Genomic DNA, 12,753 nt, shown 5'->3' with positions numbered 1-12,753 from the left:
TCAGTGTTAAGAGCACTGGCTGCTCTTCCAGAGGTCCTGAGTTCAGTTCCCAGCAACCACATGGTGGCTCGCAGCCATCTGTGATGGGATCTGATGCCCTCTTCTGGTGTGTCTGAAGACAGCATTTTTTTTTTTTTTTTTTTTTTTTTTTGTTTTGTGTTTTTGTTAGGTTGTGTGATTTTAGGGTTTTTCTTTGTGATTTATTTATATATTTTTATATGCATATATATATATACAATATTTATGTATACAAAACTTTAAATATATTTTTAAGTTTAAAAAAATAAAAGAATTATATGGGCAGTGGTGGTGCATACCTTTAATCCCAGCACTTTGGAGGCAGAGGCAGGTCTCTGATTTCAAGGGCAGCCTGGTCTACAGAGCGACTTCCAGGATAGCCAGGGCTACACAGAGAAACCCTGTCTCAAAACAAACAAATAGATAATTTAAAGAGTAACTTGTAAGGTAGTAAGTAGTATATACCTTTAATTCCGAACTGGGGAAGCCGAGGCAGGTCCATTTTGTGAGTTTAAAGCCAAAGTAAGGCATCCAGTACTTGAAAAAAGTACAGGTTTATAATATATAGGTTTTTAAAGAAGATGTATTTTTATTTATGGGTATGTGTCTGTCAGTGTTACATGTATATAGATAGGCTTTGAGGCCAGAGAGGGAGGGAGTGTCTCAGGATTTTTGGACCTAGAGTTACAGGCAGTCGTGAGCTATCTAATATGGGTGCTGGGAACCAAGCTTGAATCTCTGTAAGAGCAGCAAACACTCTTTTCTCCAGCCCTTATAAAATGTATATTCTGATCTTAAACATACTGACATGAGACTGGAGAGAGAACTCAGTGATTGAGAACACTGGTTGCTCTTACAGAGGATCCAGTTTCTGTTTCATCACTTGAATTGTAGCTTACAACCTCTGTAACTCCAGTTCCAGGGCATCTAATTCTCCTTTCTGGTCTTCAGGATCGCCAAGCTCACAACTAGTATCCAAACATAAGTGCAGGCAAAACACCCATATATAAAATATAAACAACAAAATACATAAACATTAAGTTCTTGGAAACAATACAAACAGGATATATTACAAATTTTTGTAGCAATAATTAGCTTACGCTATGCAAAAAGTACATTAATCAAGATAATACAGGCTTTTGTAGGTTTTAAACTGAAGGATTTTTTTTTCTCTCTCTGCAGAATCCTTAAAGCCTGTGGAACTTAAATTTACTAGCCTTTCTCTCAGGTGGCAAACTATATTCCAGCAATGATAACACAAATTAACAGACCTGTTGTTTATTATGAATCATTAAAACTTTGTCCAACTGTGGCTAAAACATGTTCTTGTTATGTTGATAAAGCTGTACTGCCTGGCTATTGGCTAGACTGTTTATATTTGGTTCATCTATCAAGAGACTTAATTGAGGTTAAGATAGAAGATAAAATTATGTTGAAGTCCATTAATTTCTAAACATGCTACCATGGCTATATACAGTTGGATGAAACATTTTGGGCAAAAACCCAATAGTTTATTTGGATACTCTAAAAAATTCTATTCTAAAATTCAATTGAAAGGTGCTGACATACAGGGTGTCCTTTCTGTTCCAAGTATAATTAGGCTCCACTGAATGATATTTTCAGTTCAGGTGCCACTGACCCTCCACCCTCTCCCCAAGTGGTGCTCTCTTGAAATTGCTTGAAGTCCCTTTATTCAGACTCGGGTTGGCATGCTCTGTAAATTTCTTCATTGTCAGTCTGAAATAAGTTCTCTATGTTTGCATTCCTGTTCCCCAGTGGTCAAATCACTTTTTAAGATTTATTTATTTTATCTATGTGAGTACACTGTTTCTGTCTTCAGACACAACCAAAAAAGGGCATTGGATCTCATTACAGATGGTTGTAAGCCACTATGTGGTTGCTGGGAGTTGAACTCAGGACCTCTGGAAAAGTAGTCAGTGCTCTTAACTGCTGAGCCTTCTCTCCAGCCCCTATATGTTTTTGAAAAAAATTTAAAAGAGATTTATTTATTTTATTTATACGAGTACACTGTGGCTGTCTTCAGATGCACCAGAAAAGGGCTTCGGATCCTATTAGAGGTGGTTGTGAGCCACCATGTGGTTGCTGGGATTTGAACTCAGGACCTCTGGAAGAGTAGTCAGTGCTCTCAACCACTGAGCCATCTCTCCAGCCTGTGTTTTTTTGTTTTTATGTTTTTGTTTTTGTTTTTTTTTAATTAAAATATTTTATGTTTATGGGTGTTTTGCCTACATATATGCTTGTGCACCATACACATTCCTGGTACCTGCAGAGGCTAGAAAAGAGCATTAGATCTCCTGACCTGGAGTTACAGATGATTGTAGTGGCCATGTTGATGCTGGGAATCTAATCCTAGGGCTTCAGGAAAAACAGCCAGTGCTCTTCTTCTTAGCCATCTCTCCAGGCCCTATCTGTCTGTCTGTCTATCTATCTATCAATCATCCATCCATCCATCCATCTATAAGTGTGTGTGTGTTTGTGTATACACGAATACCAGTGGGCCTAATGTGTCAGATCTCTAGATCTGAAGTTACAGGTGGTGTTGAACCACTTGACATGGGAGCTGAGACTAGACTCAGGACCCCATGCAAGAGCATCTTTCTAGCCCCTCTCTCTCTCTTTTTTTTTTTAAATTTAATTTAATATATATATAGGTGTTTGGTCTACATGTCTGTGTGCATATTCAGACTGTGGGTGCCTTCCTTGTGCCTTTAGATGCCAGAGAGCTTCAGATTCCCCTGGAACTGGATTTACAGACTTTAGTTGGTATGTGGGTGCTAGGAATTCAAATTAGGTTCTTTGTAAGAACAAGTACTCTTAACTACTGAGCCATTTTTCTAGCCCCTTCATGAATCTTTACCAACTTTAAGGGTGCATATATTGTGATACATGTGTGATACACTAATTTTCCTGAACATGTTTCCCAAAGCCTTCTGTGTACCTACTCTTTCTGAGAGAGTTAACCCTTAGGCATCTTGTGATTCTGAGTATTGTAGTACTAGGTGCTGTGTTGCCTTGGTGTTTGGTGGTGTGTATGTTGTTCAGTACTGTGGTACTAGATGCATGGTTTCAGCAGTATGGGTGGTCCTGGATGCTGTGTTCCTGAGATACTGTGTTATGGTGTGCTATACTCAATGCTGTGGTAATACATGGTGTGATGGTACTCCTGGGTGTTGGGTTAGTAATATATATGATACTAGTTACTGTTCTTGTGTACAGTTGTCAAACACACTTTGGGGAGCCTAGTTGGGTAGGATTTAATTGGGTGGCTTGTCTCTCAAGTGCATTATGCCTTTATGCTGGAGTTGAACTAAACTGGTGACTCTTTCTGTAGCTACGACTTTTCTCTCAGTGTGGCTTTTATTTGAGACAAGGTCTTGCTGTGCATCCCAAATTAGCCTAAGGACTTGGGGTCTGGTCCAGGCTGGCCTTACACTTTACAGAGATCCTCTTGCTTCCACCTCCTGAGTGCTGACGTTGGTATTAACAAGTGTCAGCTACCACACTTGGCTTTCCTGTTCTCTTTAAGGTGTTGGGTATTGAATTTGGGGCCTTGTTTATGGTAGATAGGCACTCTACTACTGAGGGTGTGCTTGAATGTGCGTATTGTTTTCTCATAATATTGCAGGTTTTTTCCTTTGAGGTTTTTTTTCACTGTGAAGAAGAAACTTGTTGATCAGTTATGTGATCTTTTGACAATTTCTTCTCTCTGATGTCATTTTTTTTGATACTTTGGTTCCTTTCCATCTCCCTTTTTTTTTTTTTTTTTTTTTTTTTTTGGTTTTTGTTTGTTTTAATTTAGAGAGACTGTGCATTTTAGTTCCTGGATCTTATGAAATGATACCTTCCCACCCCTTTTTTGGGAGAGTATCATACTGTGCAGGTATAGCTGTGGAGACCAGAGATTGTCAGGTGTCTTTTCTCTCAGATATATTGAGGCAGATCTCTTACCTGAACCCATTGTTTGCTGATTCTGTTAATGCTTGCTTCACTTCCCAAGCACTAGGATTATGGGGACCAGGGTGGGGGAAAGGGGTGGATCCCATCCACCTGACATTTATATGTCCTATTAGGTATGAGGAGCAAAGAGCCCTTAGTGAAAGCAAGGCAGCTTTAAAGCGTTGCAAAATTAGGTGCCAGGTTCAGCTCAGAGTGGGGTTTTTATACCCCTAAACAAAGGTTTCTTCCTCTTTTTTCTTCATTGGTTTAATAGGAAAGGAAATGTCATCTATGTCTTTCTTTTCCTCTACATTTGTCTAGTTTTCAACAGATCATGGATGGATTCATTTCTACTTTACATTCTGATTTTTTTTTTAAAGCTTACCAGATACATGACTGTCACATCTGTAGACAAGCTTGGCTGTTAATAAATTTTCTTAAAGATTTATTTATTCATTTTATGTATGTGAGTACACTGTAGCTGTATTCAGACACACCAGACAGACACACCAGAAGAGGGCATCAGATTTCATTACAGATGGTTATGAGCCACCATGTGGTTGCTGGGATTTGAACTCAGGACTCTGGAAGAGCAGTCAGTGCTTTTAACCACTGAGCCATCTCTCCAGCCCGATAATAATTTTCTATTTTAAATTTCTAGTTTGGGTGAGGGGCAAGCTAAACCAGCAGCTTGGGTACAAGAGTGTAGCTAGATTAGCAGAAGCTAGAGAGGGTCTAATGGTTTTTATCTACGTCTAAACTTAAACTGGCTCAAGGCACTTTTGAGTGTATGTATGTGTACAGGAGCCATTAGAGGTCAGAAGAGGTTGTTAGAAATTCCTTCAAATGGAAGTGGTTCTGAGCTGCCATGTAGATGCTGAGAACCAATTTCTGGTTCTTTTCAAGAACAGTGAGCATTTTTTTTTTTTTTTGAACAACTTTATTTTAAAAAAACAAAGGTAAATGTACAAATTTTAAGCATTTTTGCATAAAAGTATACAAGTACATATTTGTCAGTGCTTGGCTTTTTTTTTCCCCCCGAAGGTTTGATAGTGTGCATTAAGGTCTTACTAGTTACAATGAGCATAAAGTACATGTAAAACAGGATGTAACCCGGAACAGTGAGCATTTTTAACCACAGAACCATCTCTCTATCTTCCCTTTCTAAGTTTCTTTAATTTCATGGAGATCTGAACTCGATTCTTTAAATTCTAAGCTCTTTACACTGAACCATCTCCCTAGTGCTTATACATACATTTAAGTTCATAAATGCAAAATGTTTATAGTTTTAACACTTATAGTTATGGAATAACACTGGAATGTGTAAAATTGGGCTGGAGAGGGCATGATGTCAGATATGGCCTTTACTTGCACCCTTTCTATTCTGTAGAGCCATGGTAGAATCACCAGTTCTTGGATCCTGTGGATCTGTTGTTCTGACTTCAGAATCGTGAATTGGTTGCACATTTATGTTATTTATGACATTACCTTCTCCTTCCAACTCATATAAGGGATGCAGGGCCAAAGACAGTCTACGTTGAGGTTCTTCTGCATTGTATGCTGAGCCCTCTCCAAGAATTGAGTACTGTTCACCAAGAACTCAGAAATCCTGCAGAGAATCTATTGTCCCTTTTCCCCCCCCTTTTTTTTTAAATTTTAGATACGATACCTCTAACTGGCCTACAAATCACTGTGTAGATCAAGCAGGCCTCAAGCTCACAGAGATTATCCTGCCTCTGCCTCCCAAGTGCTAAGATTAAAAAGGCTTATGCTACCATGCCTGGCTGACCATTATTGTTTCTACTTTACAATGAGGAAATGGTGACTTAGTGGTAACAAGAAATCCAATCAGAATTCTTCAAGGTATAATGACATCATCCCATCTACTGCATTTGCAGAGTATGGGAGCCATGTATCCTCTTTACCCCTACTCAATTAGGTGGTTCCCAGTTCAATCAGAAGCTGCAAAGTTGGTTTACAGTGAATGGCAAGCCGCTTCAGATTCTAAGGTCTCCTGCACTTGTTCAGAAGGTTTCTAACATCTGATTGGCTGATGTACTATTGGAGGGTGCTGGTGACTGAACCTCACAGGGAAGGAAGAGGCTGGATTCCTAATTTTACATGAAGGAGATGAGGGGGATTTTGCTGGCTGCTGGTAGGTGTTGTGGGTTGCATCTCATAGGGTATTCTTTTACCTTTAGGTGCAGAGGTGAGGTGCTTGTTCTATAAGTAGCTGTATTTACACAGTAGGGATATGCCTAGGAACATCTTGTTTGTGAGCCAGTGTTTTGCATTTTATACAGATGGTAATTTAGAGTGAAATGTTCCCTCTCACCCTTCTAGTATCATCACTGGTTCTTTTGTAGTTCTGAGACCTTGTATGAGAAGATAAACTCTGGAAAAAGAGCTATCTTGGGAAACTAATCCCTTATCTCCAAAGGTATAGCACAGGGAATGTGGAGTAAAAGATATATTGGTGTCACTGTTATGGTGATATAATGAGATGGACGCAGACAGAGCCCAGATATCACCTTCCACGAGTGGGTATGCATTATAACATGATAAATAATAGTTGTCATCCTTGGTTAGACAGCATCCAAATACCAAACAATATGCTTTTTTTGGGGGGGGGGTGGAGTTTCTCTGTAGTTCTAGCTGTCCAGGAACTCTATAGACAGCTTCTGCCTGCCACATGCTGAGATTAAAAACTAAAGGCATGCACCAACACGCCTGGCAACAGCATACTCTTTCTGAGTGGATATGCACCTAAGCATTGGTGGCATGCTGTCATTCATGAGTGGACAGTGTTAGGAGGTTAATGATATGCTATTATGCCTTCAGTTCTTTGATGTCAGTTGCTTTCATCTATTTGGGTCCATAGATGTAGTACCAGAGACTGAATATTATTTCTTTGTTGTTCTGGGGCCACAGCTGGTCTGAGTCATTACATGGATTTTAGCAGGGTAGGTTCCTGTCCCTACAATTGGTGAGGGGACTGAGACTCTATGGGATTAGTGGTTCTGAGCCTAGAAGAGGATGTTCATTACTCCTGCATGTGAACCTTATATTTGCTGTTTGCTGTTCTCAGGGAGAGATACAGGCTGGTGTTGAGGGTAGGAATGCAGCTGAGGTTAGTCTCTTACCAAAGTCAAGTGTAGACCTAGGTTCAGATAGGAATGATGAACTTTAGGTACAGGTCTGGAGACAATGGCCTGCAGGTAGTAGGGTGTGGTCAAGTCTTTTTGCCTGCTCCCTGTTTGGCTTCAAGGCTGGCTTCTACACTCTGTTAAGACACAGTCCTTACCACTGCTGTCTGAGCTCCAGAGATGTTATAAAGAGCCAACAATTTGAGTTGTGTCTCTAGGAGTTAGGTAGCCAAAGACACAGGACTGGGATGGGGTGGTCCTAAGAGTTGGACAGACCTTTTCCTCTAGCCCACAGCCATCTGTTCAGCTCAGGATATCTCCCTGGCTTAAGACAAATTTGTCCCTAAGTACCAGGGCAAGGAGCTGGGACAGTAGGAACAAGACCTGAAAGAGGATACATTTGTTGGTCCTTGGCTTATGCCCATTTGGGGCAGCAGGGTAGGCAGAGTTCAGGCCAAGGCAACCAGCATAGGAGCTCAAGGCCTCTGTTTCTCAGGAGTATTCTATCATTTGCTACAACAAATTAAAGCCAGTAAAGCCCCTGCCCCTACCTATGGGTATTAGGTTGTTTTCTCAGGAGACTGAGGCAGTCGAGTAATCACCCAGCAGTGGAGAGAAGAAAGAACAAAAACAAAACAAACAGCAGCAACAAAAACCAGTGCTTCAAGCTGGGTCTGGTGTAGTACATACCTCTTAGGAAGCTGAGACAGAAGAATAAATATGAATTTAAGGACTGAAACCTTATCTCAAAAACAAAACAAAACAAACAAACAAAAAAACCAACAAGGAGCTGGAGAGATGGCTCAGCTGTTATTGGCTATTCTTTCTGGAGAACCCTGGTTTAACTCCCTGCATCTACATAGCAGCTCACACACTGTCTGTAATTCCAGTCCCAGTAACCCTTTCTGAATTCTACAGACAACAGACCTACAAGTACACAAGCTTACACGAAGGTAAACATCCATATACATAAATAACTTAAAAACTCTTGGGGTTGGTAGGGGGGTTGGGAGGCCTGGGCAGATGGATCTATGAGCTTGAGGACAGCCAGGGATTATTACATAGAGAAATCCTGCCTCAAAAAAAGAGAGGGAGGGAGGGTAACTCTTAGGGTTTTACTGATGTGAAGAGACACCATGACCACGGCAACTTTTATAAAGGAAAACATTTAATTGGGGCTGGCTTACAGTTTTATAGGTTTAAGTCTATTATCATCATGGTAAGAAACATGGAGGCATGCATGTAGGCAGACATGGTGCTTGAGCAGGAGGAGACTTTGTGGATTTCACACTGAGCTTAGCTTAAGCCTTTAAGACCTCAAAACCCTGCCTCCACAGTGACACACTTCCTCTAACAAGTTTGCATCTCCTGATAGTACCACTCCCTATAGCTAAGCATTCAAACACATAACTCTGTGGGGGCCATAACTATTCAAACCAACACACACACGCACATGCAAACAATCCTCCCCTCCCCTCACCCCCCCCACCATCCCCCCATCCTAAGTGTGGTGACTAAAGCATATGCCTTGATGCCCAGTTCATACCTGGCTCTTTATGAATGATGAACTCAGGTCTTCATGCTTTCACAGCAGTTGTTTTATAATTGAGCTGTCTCCCTAGCCCTAAGATAAGTATTCTCATTGACCCATGTTAGAAGGTATCCTAGGAAGCCTGAAGAACAGATGTCACTAATTAGTTTCTAGCTGGGAGAGACAAATGAACCAGGTATTAAGATGCCATAGCTGTGTCAAATGTGGGTTTGGTTCCCAGCGCTTACATTAGGCAGTTCATAACTACCTATACCTTCAGTTTCAGGAGATGCAGTATCATCTTCTTGCCTCTGTAGGCACTAGGCATACACATGGTGCAACTGCATACATGAATACATATGTGTCTACTCTGGGTTGGCCATAGGTGACCAGAGTACCTCTCACAATAGCCTGAATACCAGCTGATACTTGGCGTTACAAGGGCTGAGAAAGAAACACTTTGTGCTCAGGATACTGTGTCAGGGCATGTTGCTGAGCCAAGGTGGGCTGAGGCCAAGTGATGGAGTATCACTGTAGCTCAGGCTAAAAACATTCAAGAGCTACAGAGTTTGACTTGGTATGAAGTGTGAGATGTAGATCAAAGTTCATTCTTTGGGTCTGTGCATGTCTAGGTGCCATAGCACTATTTATTGAAAAGACTGCCTTTTCTCCATCAGTTTGCTTTTGCACTTAAGTCAAGAATAAACTGGGCGTGTTTGCATGGATTCCATTAAGTTTTTATTTTGAGAACTTTGAAAAGTACAGAGAGCTGACTAGAGTGATGTACACCTGTAACACCCCTGCCACCACTGCACACTTGTAGGCGGGTCGGGACATGGATGCACATGGATGGTCAGAGGAGGCCTATTCCCTTAGAAACAATTTGGGTATTCTTTCTCTTAACTTGAGAGTAAAGTACAGAGTACCTAGCAATCAAGTACAGTCTATGGCTTACTGCTTAGTGGGAAGAGCTTTAACCCTAGGATCTAAGATCCAAACAGAAAAACCTTGCATAGCTCCATTTTTATTATCTTCTAATTTACTGACTTCAGGTGCAGTGAATAGTGCTATAGCCCTGGCTGGCCTAGAACTCTTACATCAGTGGTTTGCAAGCTGAGTCACAATCTTTTTGGCAAACCACTGTCTCAAAAATATTTACATTATACTTTATATAATGTAAATTATAGTTTTGAAGTAGCAGAATTATAGTTTTGAAGTAACAGTGGAAATAATTTTATGGTTGAGGGTCACCACAATATGAGGAACTGTATTAAAGAGTCACGGCATTGAGGTTAAGAAAGACTGCTCTATACAAACCCTTAATTCACCTGCCTTTGCCTCCCAAGTGCTGAGGTTAAAGGGGAATGCACCATCATACTCAGCCATCTTTAGAGAAGAGAGTCGTCAGGAGGCCCTATATAGATCAGTGGTTCTCAGCCTACCTAATACTGTGACCCTTTAATGTTTCTTATGTTATAGTGACTCCAACCATAAATTATTTTTGTTGCAACTTTATAACTAATTTTGCTACTGTTAGGAATCACATATCTGATATGCAGGATATCTGATATGTGACCTCTGTGAAAAGGATATTTGATTCACACCCTCTAAGGGGTCTTTACCCACAAGTTGAAACCCACTGCTATAGATGTGTATCTGCTACAAGACTGTCCCTTAGCACAGCACCTTGGATTTCAATTTCCATGTTAAAAGTCAGGTTAGGATGTGGCTAAAGTAACATTAAATTATTAATCATGTAGTAGTTAGGAATACCAACTGGCCATCCGTTGTGGGGTCAGAGTATCAATTAATTTAGTCAATAAAAGGCTTGTACAAGTGTGAGGACCTGAGTTTGATTCCCAGACCCGTGTTAAAAATCCAGATGTAATAATCAACACTGGGGAGATGAAGACAGGATCCTTGGGATTTACTGGGGAGCTATTGTAGTCTTATCACCAAAGTGAGAGACCCTGTCTCAAAATAAGATGGATAGTCTCCTGAAGAACACTCTCATGGTTGATACTGGAAGCCTGGGTGGTAACACATAGATATAATCCCAGTATATGAAGAGCTAAAGCATTAAGAATGTGAGTTGAGCCAGCCTGGATTACATGCATAGTGAGACTCTTCCTAAAACACAGCAGAAAATTACTGGAAGCTGGGTATGATAGGTCTTGTACTTGGGAAAGCAGAGATAAGATTACTGCAAGTCATTCAGCCAGAGCTAAATCTCTACCTCAAGAAAATCTTTTAATTGTTTTAAAGAATAATAGAAGAATGTGTTTATGACCTAAAATGAAAAGGCCTATGTGTGCACAATAAAGGGACCAGGTATGGTGGTTCAGTCCTGTAACCCTAACTACTCAGGAAAACTAAGGAAGGATCATGCATTTAAGTGGCTAGAGTAAGAGGGCCTTGATTATAAGAAAGTATATTTAGGGAAAAAATATTTTGCATGCATTACTTATATAGATAGATACTAATATACATGAGTATATATATACATATGTGTGTACACATGTACAAGTATATTATATGTGTGTGTACATATACACATACACATAAATAGACACAGATACACAGTAAAAATGTCTGGAGGGCTGGAGAGATGGCTCAGTGGTTAAGAGCAATAACTGCTCTTGCAGAAGACCTTGATTGGGTTCCTGGCACCTAAACCACAACTCACGACTGTCTGTGCTCCAGCTTCAGGAGATCCGGTATTCTCTGGATTCCATGGGCACTAGGCATGCATATAGTTTTGCATGCAAATATGTGTAGGCCAAACACACATATAAAATAACTTTTTGTTTTTTGAGACCGGGTTATTTTTTTCTTTTTCCTTTTGTTGTGATTGATCTTCTTCCCTGCATCTACGCAGCAGCAGATTTCATTTGTGTATTATGTTCATGGAACATCATGCTGCCTGACGCCCATGGACTTGAATAGAGTCCTGGTGACTCTGGCTGGCTGATCCAGGAAAACCTATTGAGTTGGGCCAGAACAGGTTACTTGGTAATTGTAACAAGGATAATGTTTTCTTTCTTCTTGTGCTCTTTAGTAGAAAGATGGAGCATTGTCTGCTACTCAAATGATACTCTTTGTATATATACTTAAATGTCTTTTAAAAAATAGGAAACATCTAGAAAGAGTTTAGACCCTCTTTTATACCTTCCCTTGGAATTGGGAAGGGTGGAAGAGGATGGAGGCACATAACCTTTCTGCTCTGTTTTTAAGATAACTAACAGTGTATATTAAAACAGGAGAGTAATTGCTCTGCTGCCACTCACGTACCTTTCTTATTCACAGGTATGGATCTTGGAGGGAGCCTGTCAACCCCTACTATGTCAACTCTGGCTATGCCCTGGCCCCAGCCACCAGTGCCAATGACAGTGAGCAGCAGAGCCTGTCCAGTGATGCTGACACTCTATCCCTTACAGATAGTAGCGTGTAAGTATCACACTCGCTTGCTGTGTGCTTCAGTGTTCTTTGCTATCTAACAGACTGGTCCTTACTGATTGATTCTCTGAGAGCTTGACTGAGTTGTCCCTAAGGAACAGACATGTAGCTGGCCATGGTAGAATGTATTTGTAATCCCAGTACTTGGGAAGCTGAAGCAGAATTGCCATGAGTGCCAGGCCAATCTGGGTTATAGAATGAGACTATGTCAAAACAAAAACCCTAAAAATAATGACAGACTTCCCTGTAAGTGGTTTTTCTCAAAACCTAGCCCAAGGGCCAAGGTCTAATTCAGTGGAGGCCCTGGTTCAATCTCCAGCACAACAACAAAAATTGTTTAAAAATCTTGGAACAGAATTCAACCTAGAGATGAAGTTTATATTAGCTGACTGTCTTGGAGGCCAAAGCTTCCTGCTGCTTTTAAGAGCAATGGACTCAGAGTTAGAGCTGCATATAAGGCACTTGAGGCTCGGCTTCTCCTAGCTACCGAATGTGGGTTTCAGTGTGAAGACAGACACAGGGAACAATCAGACAGGCGGTCTTCTCTCCAGGTAGCAAGTAAGACAGTCCTGGGAGCCATCAGTCTGCATACATGGGGTTCTTGCCCATGTATTCTGCCCTGGACCTTTTTATTATATGGACTCT

At 40.8% G+C, this 12,753-nt stretch overlaps 1 protein-coding gene across 2 annotated transcripts in view; it reads left to right on the top strand.

The window, feature by feature from the left end:
• The window catches only part of AXIN1 (axin 1), a 51,438-nt gene that overhangs the window by 18,502 nt on the left and 20,183 nt on the right, over positions 1–12,753 (top strand). For both annotated transcript variants that reach the window (XM_080942082.1, XM_080942081.1), the window contains exon 3: positions 11,959–12,099. In XM_080942082.1, the coding sequence (XP_080798208.1) occupies positions 11,959–12,099 (141 nt within the window). The remainder of the gene's footprint in view (positions 1–11,958; positions 12,100–12,753) is intronic.

Source organism: Micromys minutus (assembly GCF_963924665.1).
Source record: "Micromys minutus genome assembly, chromosome: 31".
Taxonomy (NCBI): domain Eukaryota; kingdom Metazoa; phylum Chordata; class Mammalia; order Rodentia; family Muridae; genus Micromys; species Micromys minutus.
The sequence above is the reverse complement of the archived record's forward strand: the minus strand, read 5'-3'. Positions and strand labels throughout refer to the sequence as shown.